This window comes from Carcharhinus amblyrhynchos, chromosome 22 (assembly GCF_965287045.1).
Source record: "Carcharhinus amblyrhynchos chromosome 22, sCarAmb.v2.hapA, whole genome shotgun sequence".
Taxonomy (NCBI): Eukaryota; Metazoa; Chordata; class Chondrichthyes; order Carcharhiniformes; family Carcharhinidae; genus Carcharhinus; species Carcharhinus amblyrhynchos.
This window is the reverse complement of record NC_137345.1, coordinates 34,319,813-34,332,627: the sequence shown is the minus strand read 5'-3', so window position 1 is coordinate 34,332,627 and position 12,815 is coordinate 34,319,813. Positions and strand designations below refer to the sequence as shown.

The 12,815-nt window shown below is 43.9% G+C and overlaps 1 protein-coding gene across 1 annotated transcript in view; it reads right to left on the bottom strand.

Annotated features, from left to right (window-relative positions):
- The window catches only part of LOC145356777 (lysine-specific demethylase 5B-like), a 340,420-nt gene that overhangs the window by 226,907 nt on the left and 100,698 nt on the right, over positions 1-12,815 (bottom strand). The window contains exon 11 of the mRNA XM_080209644.1: positions 8,039-8,220. Coding sequence (XP_080065770.1) covers positions 8,039-8,220 — 182 coding nt within the window. The remainder of the gene's footprint in view (positions 1-8,038; positions 8,221-12,815) is intronic.

Below are 12,815 nucleotides of genomic sequence, written 5' to 3'. Positions count from 1 at the left end.
GGGGGGGTTACAAGAATAGGGTAGGTGGATGGGCCTCAGTAAAATGCGCTTTCAGAGAGTTGGTGTGGTTCTGATGAACTAAATGGCCTCCTTTGGCACTGTAGGCATTCAATGATTCAATGGTAACATCCTGGTGAATTTCCTCTGCACCCTCTCGAGTGCAATCACATCCCCCACATTGCGAGGTGCCCAGAACAGTAGACAGTACTCCAGCTGTGGCCTAACCAAAGTTTTGTTTACCTCCAACATAACCGCCAAACTCTGATAATCGATGCCATGACTGATAAAGTCATGATGTGGGTATGCCGGCGTTGGACTGGCGTAAACACAGTAAAAAGTCTGACAACACCAGGTTTTAGTCCAACCGATTTATTTGATAATATACTCACAAGCTTTCGAGGGACACCCTCTTCGTCAGGTGAATGGAGAGTTCTGGCCTCAGACAGAGCATATAAAGCACAGACAGTTTAGAGATTACTGATTAGAATGCGAATCTTTACACCTAACCTGCTGTTCAAGACCTGAAGTGGCTGATAATGTGAGTGGAAGGAGCACTGATCACAGTTTAAAGAGATGTGTATTGTCTCCAGACAGTACAGTAAGTGAGGTTTTGCAAACCCAGGCAAGTCACGGGGGTTACAGATAGTGCGACATGAACCCAAGATCCCTGTTGAGACCGTCCTCATGTGTGCGGAACTTGGCTATCAGTCTCTGTTCAGCGACTCTGCGCTGTCGTGTGTCATGAAGGCCGCCTTGGAGAATGCTTACCCGAAGGTCAGAGGCTGAATGCCCGTGACCACTGAAGTGTTCGCCAACAGGAAGGGAACAGTCTTGCCTGGTGACTGTCGAGCGATGTTCATTCATCCGTTGTCGTAGCGTCTGCATGGTCTCCCCAATGTACCATGCTTCGGGACATCCTTTCTTGCAACGTATCAGGTAGACAATGTTGGCCGAGTTGCAAGAGTATTTACCATGTACCTGGTGGACGGTATTCTCACGTGTGATGATGGTATCCATGTCGATGATCCGGCATGTCTTGCAGAGGTTGCTGTGGCAGGGTTGTGTGGTATTGTGGTCACTGTTCTCCTGAAGGCTGGGTAGTTTGCTGCGAACAATGGTCTGTTTGAGGTTGTGTGGTTGTCTGAAAGCAAGAAGTGGGGGTGTGGGGATAGCCCTGGAGAGATGTTTGTCTTCATCAATGATATGTTGAAGACTCCGGAGAAGATGTCGTAGCTTCTCCGCTCCGGGGAAGTACTGGACGACGAAGGGTACTCTGTCCACTGTGTCCTGTGTTTGCCTTCTGAGGAGATCGGTGCGGTTTTTCAACCACACAACCTCAAACAGACCATTGTTCGCAGCAAACTACCCAGCCTTCAGGAGAACAGTGACCACAATACCACACAACCCTGCCACAGCAACCTCTGCAAGACATGCCGGATCATCGACATGGATACCATCATCACACGTGAGAATACCGTCCACCAGGTACATGGTAAATACTCTTGCAACTCGGCCAACATTGTCTACCTGATACGTTGCAAGAAAGGATGTCCCGAAGCATGGTACATTGGGGAGACCATGCAGACGCTACGACAACGGATGAATGAACATCGCTCGACAGTCACCAGGCAAGACTGTTCCCTTCCTGTTGGCGAACACTTCAGTGGTCACGGGCATTCAGCCTCTGACCTTCGGGTAAGCATTCTCCAAGGCGGCCTTCATGACACACGACAGCGCAGAGTCGCTGAACAGAGACTGATAGCCAAGTTCCGCACACATGAGGACGGTCTCAACAGGGATCTTGGGTTCATGTCGCACTATCTGTAACCCCCGTGACTTGCCTGGGTTTGCAAAACCTCACTTACTGTACTGTCTGGAGACAATACACATCTCTTTAAACTGTGATCAGTGCTCCTTCCACTCACATTATCAGCCACTTCAGGTCTTGAACAGCAGGTTAGGTGTAAAGATTCGCATTCTAATCAGTAATCTCTAAACTGTCTGTGCTTTATATGCTCTGTCTGAGGCCAGAACTCTCCATTCACCTGACGAAGAGGGTGTCCCTCGAAAGCTTGTGAGCATATTATCAAATAAATCGGTTGGACTAAAACCTGGTGTTGTCAGACTTTTTACTATGACTGATAAAGGCAAGGTATGCCTTCTTCATTACCCTATTAACCTAACTTATCGCCTTCAGGGGTCTGTTGACAAGCACCCCAAAATCCCTCTGTTCCTCTGAGCTTCCTAGTGTCCTACCATTCATTGAGTATTCCCTCGTCTTGTCACTCCTTTCAAAATGCATCATCTTGTTCTTTTCAAGGTTAAATTCCATCTACCACTGAACTTTCATTCTGGCCATCTACATCTTCCTGCAACCCAAGACCTTCTTCCTCACTATTAACCATCCTGCCAATCTTTGTGTCCTCCGTAAACTTACTCATCATCTCCCCCCACATTCTCATCTACTTGTTTTTAAATAACATGAACAATAATCGACCTAGCACTGATTCCTGTGGTGTGCCACTGGACACTGACTTCCAATCACATTGTCTCCTTCCATTAAGCCAGTTTTGGATCCAACTTGCCAAGTCACTCTGGATCCCCTTTTGCCAGCTTTATCAATCTCTCATTATTCATAATGTGATTTGAGAGGTGATCTGAAACTTTAATTATTTCTCTCTCCAAAGATGTTGCCACACCTTTCTAACAATTTCTGTTATTATTGTACACCTCAAGAATACTAGCATTTCCTAGTTTTTAAAACCAATGTCATACCCAGTCTATATTCTTTCCCAAGTCCTCCTGGCTTTTCATCTTTCACGCAAACTACATCACCTGAAACTTCCAGATAGTATAAACACAGCTCTATCATAACATCTCTCCAACCACACTAACCTCTGAAATAAGAACATAAGAAATAGGAGCAGGAGTAGGCCATCTAGCCCTTCGAGCCTGCCCCGCCATTCAATAAGACCATGGCTGATCTGTCGTGGCTCAGTTCCACATTCCCGCCCTCTCCCCATAACCCTTAATCCCCTCACTTATCAAAAACCCATCAACCCGCGTCTTAAAAATATTTAGCGAGGCAGCCTCCACCACTTCAACGGGCAGAGAATTCCAGAGATTCACCATCCTTTGAGTGAAGAAGTTCCTCCTCAATTCTGTTCTAAACCGCTCCCCCCCCCCCCCCCCGCCTTTATCTTGAGGCTATGCCCCCTAGTCCTACTGTCCTTTCTGAGTGGGAAGAACCTCTCCACCTCTATCCTATCCATCCCATTCATCATCTTATACGTCTCAATGAGATCTCCCCTCATTCTTCTAAACTCTAACGAGTACAAGCCTAGTTTATTCAGCCTCTCCTCATAGCTCAACCCCCTCAACTCCGGTATCAGCCTAGTAAACCTCCTCTGCACTCCCTCCAAGGCCAAAATATCCTTGTGTAAATACGGCGACCAAAACTGCACACAGTACTCCAGCTGCGGCCTCACCAATGCCCTATACAGCTGCAGCAAGACCTCCCTACTTTTATATTCAATCCCCCTCGCTATGAAGGCCAGCATCCCATTCGTCTTCCTGACCACCTGCTGCACCTGCAGGCTCGGTTTTTGCAACTCATGCACAAGGACCCAGAGGTCCCTCTGCACCGTCGCCTGCTGCAGTTTTTCGCCACGTAAGTAATAATCCTTCCTACCATTATTCCTACCAAAGTGGACCACCTCGCACTTGCCAACATTAAATTCCATTTGCCAGTTCCTGGCCCATTCGCCCAGCCTATCTAGATCCTTCTGCAGACTCTCCACATGCTCCGCGCAATTTGCCGTTCCACCAATCTTGGTGTCATCAGCAAATTTCGACACCATACACTCGGTTCCCTCCTCCAGATCATCTATATAAATGGTAAATAGCTGAGGCCCCAGCACTGACTCCTGGGGCACTCCACTAGTCACCAACCGCCAATCCGAATAGCACCCATTAACCCCCACTCTCTGTCTACTATTTGACAACCAATCCTCTATCCACGCTAACACCCTACCCCCAACTCCATGCCCCCTTACCTTCTGCAATAACCTCTTGTGAGGTACCTTGTCAAACGCCTTCTGAAAATCAAGAAACACCACATCCACCGGCTCTCCTCTATCCACCGCCCTAGACACATCCTCATAGAACTCCAATAAATTTGTCAGACACGACTTCCCCTTAACAAAACCGTGCTGCGTCTGCTCTATCAAGCAATTCCCCTCAAGATGCCTCGCTATTTCCTCCTTGATGACGGATTCTAACATTTTACCTACAACAGACATTAAACTAACCGGCCTATAATTCCCTGCCTTTTGCCTGGCACCCTTCTTAAACAACGGCGTAACATTAGCCGTTTTCCAATCTTCCGGCACTTCCCCGGAATCCAGCGACGTCTGGAAAATAACCACCAAGGCATCCACTATCACCTCTGCCATTTCTTTCAGAACCCTCAGATGCATTCCATCCGGTCCTGGTGACTTGTCCACAATCAGTCCCTCCAGTCTGTCGAGCACCGCCTCTCTAGTAACAATAATGTCATTGAGACCCTCCAGTCCTACCACCTTTCCATCGCTAACACCCGGCAAATTATTCATGTCTTCCTCTGTGAAGACCGAAACAAAAAAGTTATTCAAGACCTCAGCCATTTCCCCATCCCCTACCACTAAGTCCCCCCTCTCATCCTCTAAGGGTCCAACGTTCACCCTAGCCAGCCTCTTCCTTTTAATATATTTATAAAAACTCTTGCTATCCTTTTTTATATTAAGTCTATATTAAGAAATATATATTAAGAAATATATTTATACTATATATTTATATATGTACATTAAGAAATATCTGCATTCCTCCAATTCCATTCACGTACCACCCCCAATTTCCTTTGTTTTCAGCTTTCTAAGCCCGAAGCGCTGGAATTCCCTCCCTAAATCACTTGACTCCTTCAAAGCATTCTTTAAAATCTATTACTTTGATGAACTTTTGAACATCTGCTTGACATTATTTGGTTTGATTACATACTTGTGAATCTCCTTGGGGTGGTAAAGGCACTATATAAATTCATGAAATAATTGAACAATATACTTTAGCTGTAACATTGTCGAAGAGAATCTTCCAGAATAACTGATGCTAGCTGTTCCTCAAAATTATTGACTGGTATTGTCAGTTTATTATAGAATAGCTACAGCACAGAAGAGACCATTAAGCCTAACAAGTCCATGCCACAGCGCTTTGCAAGAGCCATTTAGTTCGTCCCACTCTTTACCTTTCCCCATACTTCAACATATTTTACACATAACCCAGTAGTTTACTTTCCCTTCACGTGCCTATCCACTTCCCTTTTGAAGGTCACAATTTAAATCTACTTCCATCACACTCTCAGGCACTGTATTCCAGACCATAACCATTTTCTGTGTAAGCAAGATTTCCCTCATACTGCTTTTGGTTCTTTTGCCAATGACTTTATGTCAATATACTCTGGTTCTCAACCCTCTGCCAACAGGATCAATTTTTCTCCATCCACTGCCTGGATCTCTGATAATTCTAAATACCTCCATTAAATTACCTCCCAAGCTTCCTTTCTTTGAGGAGCACCTGCCCAGCATCTTCAATCTATTCTCATAACTGAAGACCCCACCCCAAGAAAAATTTTTGTAAATCTTTTCTGCACCTTCACCAAAGCCTTCACATCTCCATGATGTCCAAAACTGACACAATAACCAAGAGGCCAAATCATTGTAAGATTTGATGCAACTTCCTTGCTTTTATATCCATGCTAAGAATAACTGCTATTTTGTGTTATGGTCAAATTCTGCTGTATTTGCTAGCTTCCATTACTGCAAATCTGAACAACACTCAATAAATCTTATACTGAGAGATGAGGCACAGTAAACTTCCTTCCTAGCCTCCTAGGATAAGCATTATATGATTAAATTCCTTTAATTTATTTCAGTGCCCAACATGAAGAAACATATATACTGTGAGGAGCTTTTAAAAACCCAAGATTGAGTTGAATGTGAGTCTGTTGATGACATCAAAAGATTACGCAGCATATTCTGGCACATCTATTTTCACGAATTTTGCAAAATAACATGTACCAAACATAGTTTGGGAATGTTTACTATAAAATTATAGTTTTGGTTAAGGCTAAAAAGAGGTAGAGAGTAAGGGTAATACAATTGAAAATCAGGCTCAATAAAGAAGGTTCAAAGGGGGAGCGAAAAACAAAAAAAATCAAGAAATGAGTACAAGAGGAGACTGGTAGCTAACATAGATGAGAATCCAAAATTCTTCTCTAGATATATTAATAGTAAGTAGTTGATAAGAGGAGTAAGGTTGACTGGGGGCTAAAAAGCAAATTTATGCATGGAGGCAAGTTAAGCAAGACTAAGGTACTAAATTTGCATCCACTTCCATCAATGAAGAACATGCTACCCAAATCATAGTAAAACAAAGTGTTTGACATACTGGATATGCTAAAATTTGATGAAAGGAGGTATTGAATAGGCTGACTATACGTAAAAGTGGACCAAATAAGACACATTGTCGATAATTTTTCACTCCTCCTTAGATACAGAGTGGTGCCAAAAAATTGGAGAATTGTAATCAAAATAGGGTGCAAGGATAATCTTTGCAACTACAGGCCAGTCAGTTTAATCCCAGTGGTGGAGCTACCAATAATTTAGGACAAATTTACACTTGGGGAAATGCAGATTAATTAAGGAAAGACAGCTTGGATTATGAAGGGAAAACAGCGTTTTTCTAACTTTTTGATGAGGTGCCAGCAAGAGTTGATGAGGGTAATTAATGTAGTGTAAATGGACTTCCAAAAGTCATTCAATAAAATGACACACAAATGTAACTTTGTTGACAAGCGTGTTAATGACTGAAACTTGGGTGTAGAAAGCACAATTTAAAAATTTGTGCATTATACTTGAGGAGGATGGTGTTGAAATTCAAAACAGAATGAATGGATAAGTGGCAGATGAAATTTAATAGAACTGCAATGCAGAGAGGTGCAAAGTGATTAATTTTAATCAAATGAACAAGAGGCAATATAAAATGAAAGATACAATTCTCAGCAGGGAAGCAGGAGCAAAGGAAGTATATGTGCACAAATCATTGAAGGTGGCAGGAAAGGTTGAGACGGCTGCTAATAAAAGCACATGGGATCCTGTGCGTTATAAATAGGGATATTGAGTATAAAAGCAAGGAAATTGAGATAAACATATACAGAACACTGGATCAGCTGGAGTATTATGTCCAATTTGGAGCACCAAACTTTAAAGCATGTGAAGACATTAGAAAGGGTGCAGATTAGATCCACAAGAACGGTTCCAAGGATGATGAACTTCAGTTGAATGAACAAATTGGAAAAACTGGGGCTGTATTCAAAACAACTGAGAGTCTGAACAGAATGGATAAGAGAAAATGTTTCCATTGACAGAGGATTAAGAACCAGAGAACACCAATGTAAGGCTAGTGGTAAAGAAGCAACAGCAACATGAAAAACGGGCAAGTGGCTGGGATCTGGAATGCACTGTCTCGGTGTGTGATCAAAGGAGATTCAATCAAGGCCTTGAATAAAAAAAGCAGATAATTATGTGGAGGAAAAATATGCAGGCTTACAGGGAAAAGACAGAGGAATGGGACCAGATGAGTTGCCCTTGCTGACAGCCAGCATGGAATGGCCTTCTTCTGTGCTATAAGCGTTCTATGATAATGAAAAGCTGTCTGTACAGTAAAGTGCTCCTCACATCAAGGTTTCTTGGAAAGTTCAATCTTGGGGTTGGTTACATGTTAGCAGGGCATCAATTTATCTGCAAGCACCGAGCAATTTGCAAGGCAAAATGTATTCTGTTTCTCTGCATTTCACCTGATGGTTAATTTTTGAACATTGTAAAAAAAAAAGCATTCAAGGTGCAAAGTTCAGCAGCAAGTCTATGGTACCTTTGCATTCTTCTCTTTGAGATCTAAAATGTAATGACTGAAGTCTTTACTATCTGTGTTAGTGGCTGTCTCTCACCAATGCAGGTAATTGATTGAGTAGCTCCAGTGATCCTCAATGTGCCAGCAGAAAGAGGAGAAGCACATCCCTACATAGAGCCACGGTAATTTCATCCCACAGATGTCAGCACTAACATGTGTAAGAACTGAAGGTTCCAGCACAGGCATATTGTTTAAATTCCATCCTGAATCAAAATACTCCTGCAAATAAAAGATAGAAAAATGCAGTGCAATGATAAAATTTGACTCCAAATACAACATTAGAAGGGGTCAGATTTCAAAATTATAACAATATCTCTTCTACAGAATGCATCATAATATTGTTACTATTTGACATTAATTGAAATTTATATTTTTTATAAGTTACTAATAATATTATTAAACAGGGAACAGATTTTTTTCTTAGATCGTGGATGGGCAGTTGATAAGTATTGTTTACAATTGCTGTACCATGCAGGAGCTTCAGCCCTCTCGTGTAGGAAATGCCTATAGTTGCTTGCGTTTGAACTCAGGATTTCCCAGCTTGAGGGGTAGCTGGAGTCACTGTGGAGCATCGAGGGTGAGAGGTTCCTGGACTGTCAGGCACCAGGAGTTTTATTTAGTACATGGGTGGTCATCCAAAAGAAATATGCCACTTTGGATACTGCTGGGTATGATGATATCTTGAAGGAGTGCAGACTTTCACCAATGGACAAGCAACTGCACAGGAGATAACACCAGAAAGTGGCAAAGCTATCAATATAGGAGATTCCACAGATTGGGTGCCAACCAGGCATTTCTGTAACCATTACTGAATATCCTGTATGATGTGTTCCCTCATTGGTGCCAAGATAACTGACATAGAGAGGATGCAGAACATTCTCAAGGGGAAGGGAGTGAGCCTGAAATTGGGATGCACATTGGTACCAATGTAAGGGACAACATGCAGCTTGAGGCACAGGGAAGGACAGAGGGATTCACATTCTTGGGGTGTTGGGACCAGATCTGGGGCATATTCAAAAGGGTCAGATGCCTCAATAGGACCAAGACCGAAGTCTTCACAGGAAGGTTCACTAGTGCTATTGGGGAGGAATTAAATTCAGTAAAAAGTCTGACAACACCAGGTTTTAGTCCAACCGATTTATTTGATAATATACTCACAAGCTTTCGAGGGACACCCTCTTCGTCAGGTGAATGGAGAGTTCTGGCCTCAGACAGAGCATATAAAGCACAGACAGTTTAGAGATTACTGATTAGAATGCGAATCTTTACACCTAACCTGCTGTTCAAGACCTGAAGTGGCTGATAATGTGAGTGGAAGGAGCACTGATCACAGTTTAAAGAGATGTGTATTGTCTCCAGACAGTACAGTAAGTGAGGTTTTGCAAACCCAGGCAAGTCACGGGGGTTACAGATAGTGCGACATGAACCCAAGATCCCTGTTGAGACCGTCCTCATGTGTGCGGAACTTGGCTATCAGTCTGTTCAGCGACTCTGCGCTGTCGTGTGTCATGAAGGCCGCCTTGGAGAATGCTTACCCGAAGGTCAGAGGCTGAATGCCCGTGACCACTGAAGTGTTCGCCAACAGGAAGGGAACAGTCTTGCCTGGTGACTGTCGAGCGATGTTCATTCATCCGTTGTCGTAGCGTCTGCATGGTCTCCCCAATGTACCATGCTTCGGGACATCCTTTCTTGCAACGTATCAGGTAGACAATGTTGGCCGAGTTGCAAGAGTATTTACCATGTACCTGGTGGACGGTATTCTCACGTGTGATGATGGTATCCATGTCGATGATCCGGCATGTCTTGCAGAGGTTGCTGTGGCAGGGTTGTGTGGTATTGTGGTCACTGTTCTCCTGAAGGCTGGGTAGTTTGCTGCGAACAATGGTCTGTTTGAGGTTGTGTGGTTGAAAAACCGCACCGATCTCCTCAGAAGGCAAACACAGGACACAGTGGACAGAGTACCCTTCGTCGTCCAGTACTTCCCCGGAGCGGAGAAGCTACGACATCTTCTCCGGAGTCTTCAACATATCATTGATGAAGACAAACATCTCTCCAGGGCTATCCCCACACCCCCACTTCTTGCTTTCAGACAACCACACAACCTCAAACAGACCATTGTTCGCAGCAAACTACCCAGCCTTCAGGAGAACAGTGACCACAATACCACACAACCCTGCCACAGCAACCTCTGCAAGACATGCCGGATCATCGACATGGATACCATCATCACACGTGAGAATACCGTCCACCAGGTACATGGTAAATACTCTTGCAACTCGGCCAACATTGTCTACCTGATACGTTGCAAGAAAGGATGTCCCGAAGCATGGTACATTGGGGAGACCATGCAGACGCTACGACAACGGATGAATGAACATCGCTCGACAGTCACCAGGCAAGACTGTTCCCTTCCTGTTGGCGAACACTTCAGTGGTCACGGGCATTCAGCCTCTGACCTTCGGGTAAGCATTCTCCAAGGCGGCCTTCATGACACACGACAGCGCAGAGTCGCTGAACAGAGACTGATAGCCAAGTTCCGCACACATGAGGACGGTCTCAACAGGGATCTTGGGTTCATGTCGCACTATCTGTAACCCCCGTGACTTGCCTGGGTTTGCAAAACCTCACTTACTGTACTGTCTGGAGACAATACACATCTCTTTAAACTGTGATCAGTGCTCCTTCCACTCACATTATCAGCCACTTCAGGTCTTGAACAGCAGGTTAGGTGTAAAGATTCGCATTCTAATCAGTAATCTCTAAACTGTCTGTGCTTTATATGCTCTGTCTGAGGCCAGAACTCTCCATTCACCTGACGAAGAGGGTGTCCCTCGAAAGCTTGTGAGTATATTATCAAATAAATCGGTTGGACTAAAACCTGGTGTTGTCAGACTTTTTACTGTGTTTACGCCAGTCCAACGCCAGCATACCCACATCAGGAATTAAATTCCCAGAGGTGTGGACACCATATCGACGTAATAAAGATACATAAAATAGGGTGTCTGCTGGATACACCAGTAAAGGAAGATGATTGTTTTCGATTGCAGAAGCAAGAATGGCTATAGGAAACACAGATTTAAAATACATGCATACAAACACACAAAGTGTGGTGAATATGATTGTTGTTCTACAAGCTGTAGAAAGGCAGTGGTTTTAGCAAGCACACAACCAGTGAGCTTGCCACACCAGTGAGAGAGAGACTACGCCAGTGGGAAAGAGACTGCAGCTGGAATGAGATTCAGCCAGAGCGAGGGAATCGGAAATTTGGAGCCGAGTGGGAATTGCTGAGGGGAAGAGGTGCTCACCTTCAGGACGAATGGAGAAGCAGACCAACTAGGGCAAGTGAGAGGTAAAAAGAAATCGAACTGTGATGTCACAAACAGCAGTTAAGCAATTGGCTGGTGACTGGTAAGCAGTTTTTCTTTTGTCTCTCTTCGCTTTGCATGGTAGTTGTTGTTATAAGTTACTTAAGGGTTAAATCATGGCAGGAAATCCCAGGCCCACTCCTCTTGCGTGATGTGGGGTTTCAGGCACCTTTCCGGTGTCCCTAGATCCTTGATGTGCAGGAAGTGTGTCTAACTGCAACTCCTGTTAGACCGCTTGACGGCTCTGGAGCAGTGGATGGATTCACTTTGGAGCATCCGTGATGCTGAGGAAGTCGTGAGTAGCATGTTCGGCGAGTTGGTCACACCGGCAGATAAAACTTACTGAGGGAGATAGGGGATGGGTGACCACCAGAACGTTTCTGCGGACGTAAATTAGACTCAGAATGGTATGTTGCCTCCCTGATGCTTGGGTCAAGAATGTCTCAGAGTGGCTGCAGGGCATTCTGGAGGAGGAAGGTGAACAGCCAGCTGTCATGGTGCATACAGGCACCAACGATATAGGGGAAATACAGGATGAGATCCGACAAGCTGAATTTGGGGAGTTAGGGATTAAATTAAAAAGTAGGACATCAAAGATAGTAATCTCAGGAGTGCTATCAGTGCCATGTGCTAGTCATATACCTTTTGCTTGCAGAGAACAGGTTACTGTGTATGAATGTATGCTGCTTCCAACAAATGTCAATGAGCCAAAGTTACAAGCTCAACTGATTTTCTTAAACTGGCTCTGACAATTTGAAACGTTAGCTCCATTCTCTCCACAGAAATAGGTTTCCCTATTGAACTAATCAAATCCTTTACTCATCTTAAAACACCCTAATTAGATCACTCTTTAATCTTGTATACTTAAGGGAATACATGTCCAGAGAGATGGCAATTATGTTTATCAGTTCTCGTCTCTGGCATTTGGCTACTGTTTACACTTGGATCAAAATTATAATGAGGCTGCAGCAGGGTGCTTCCAGGTTGAGGAGGCTATTGTCGCGTAGATAGTGATGGACAGAAGGCTGACAGTATGGTAACTGATCGAGTTATATTTGTCCAGTTTTTTGAGGATGCAATATACCCAAACAGTCTTCCACATCATCAAGTAGATGCTAATATCCTAGCTGTAATGGGTTCAGCTTGGCAACTAACATTATCTCCGTAAGTGGACCTCTAGCTGTACTGGCTCCCAATGCATTCTTAAATGTATGGAGAACAAACAAAATTGGCTAGATAATAACAACTGTGATGGTGGAAATCTCATTAGGAAGCCAAGTATCATTATTCTCTCTAACCTTTATTGTGTTATGGGTTCATTTGATGTCTCAATGAAACATGAATGTTTAAACATGAACAATTTTTTTAAAAAAAATCTGGTCGGCGCAACATCGTGGGCCGAAGGGCCTGTTCTGTGCTGTAATGTTCTATGTTCTAATTGTTAGTCTT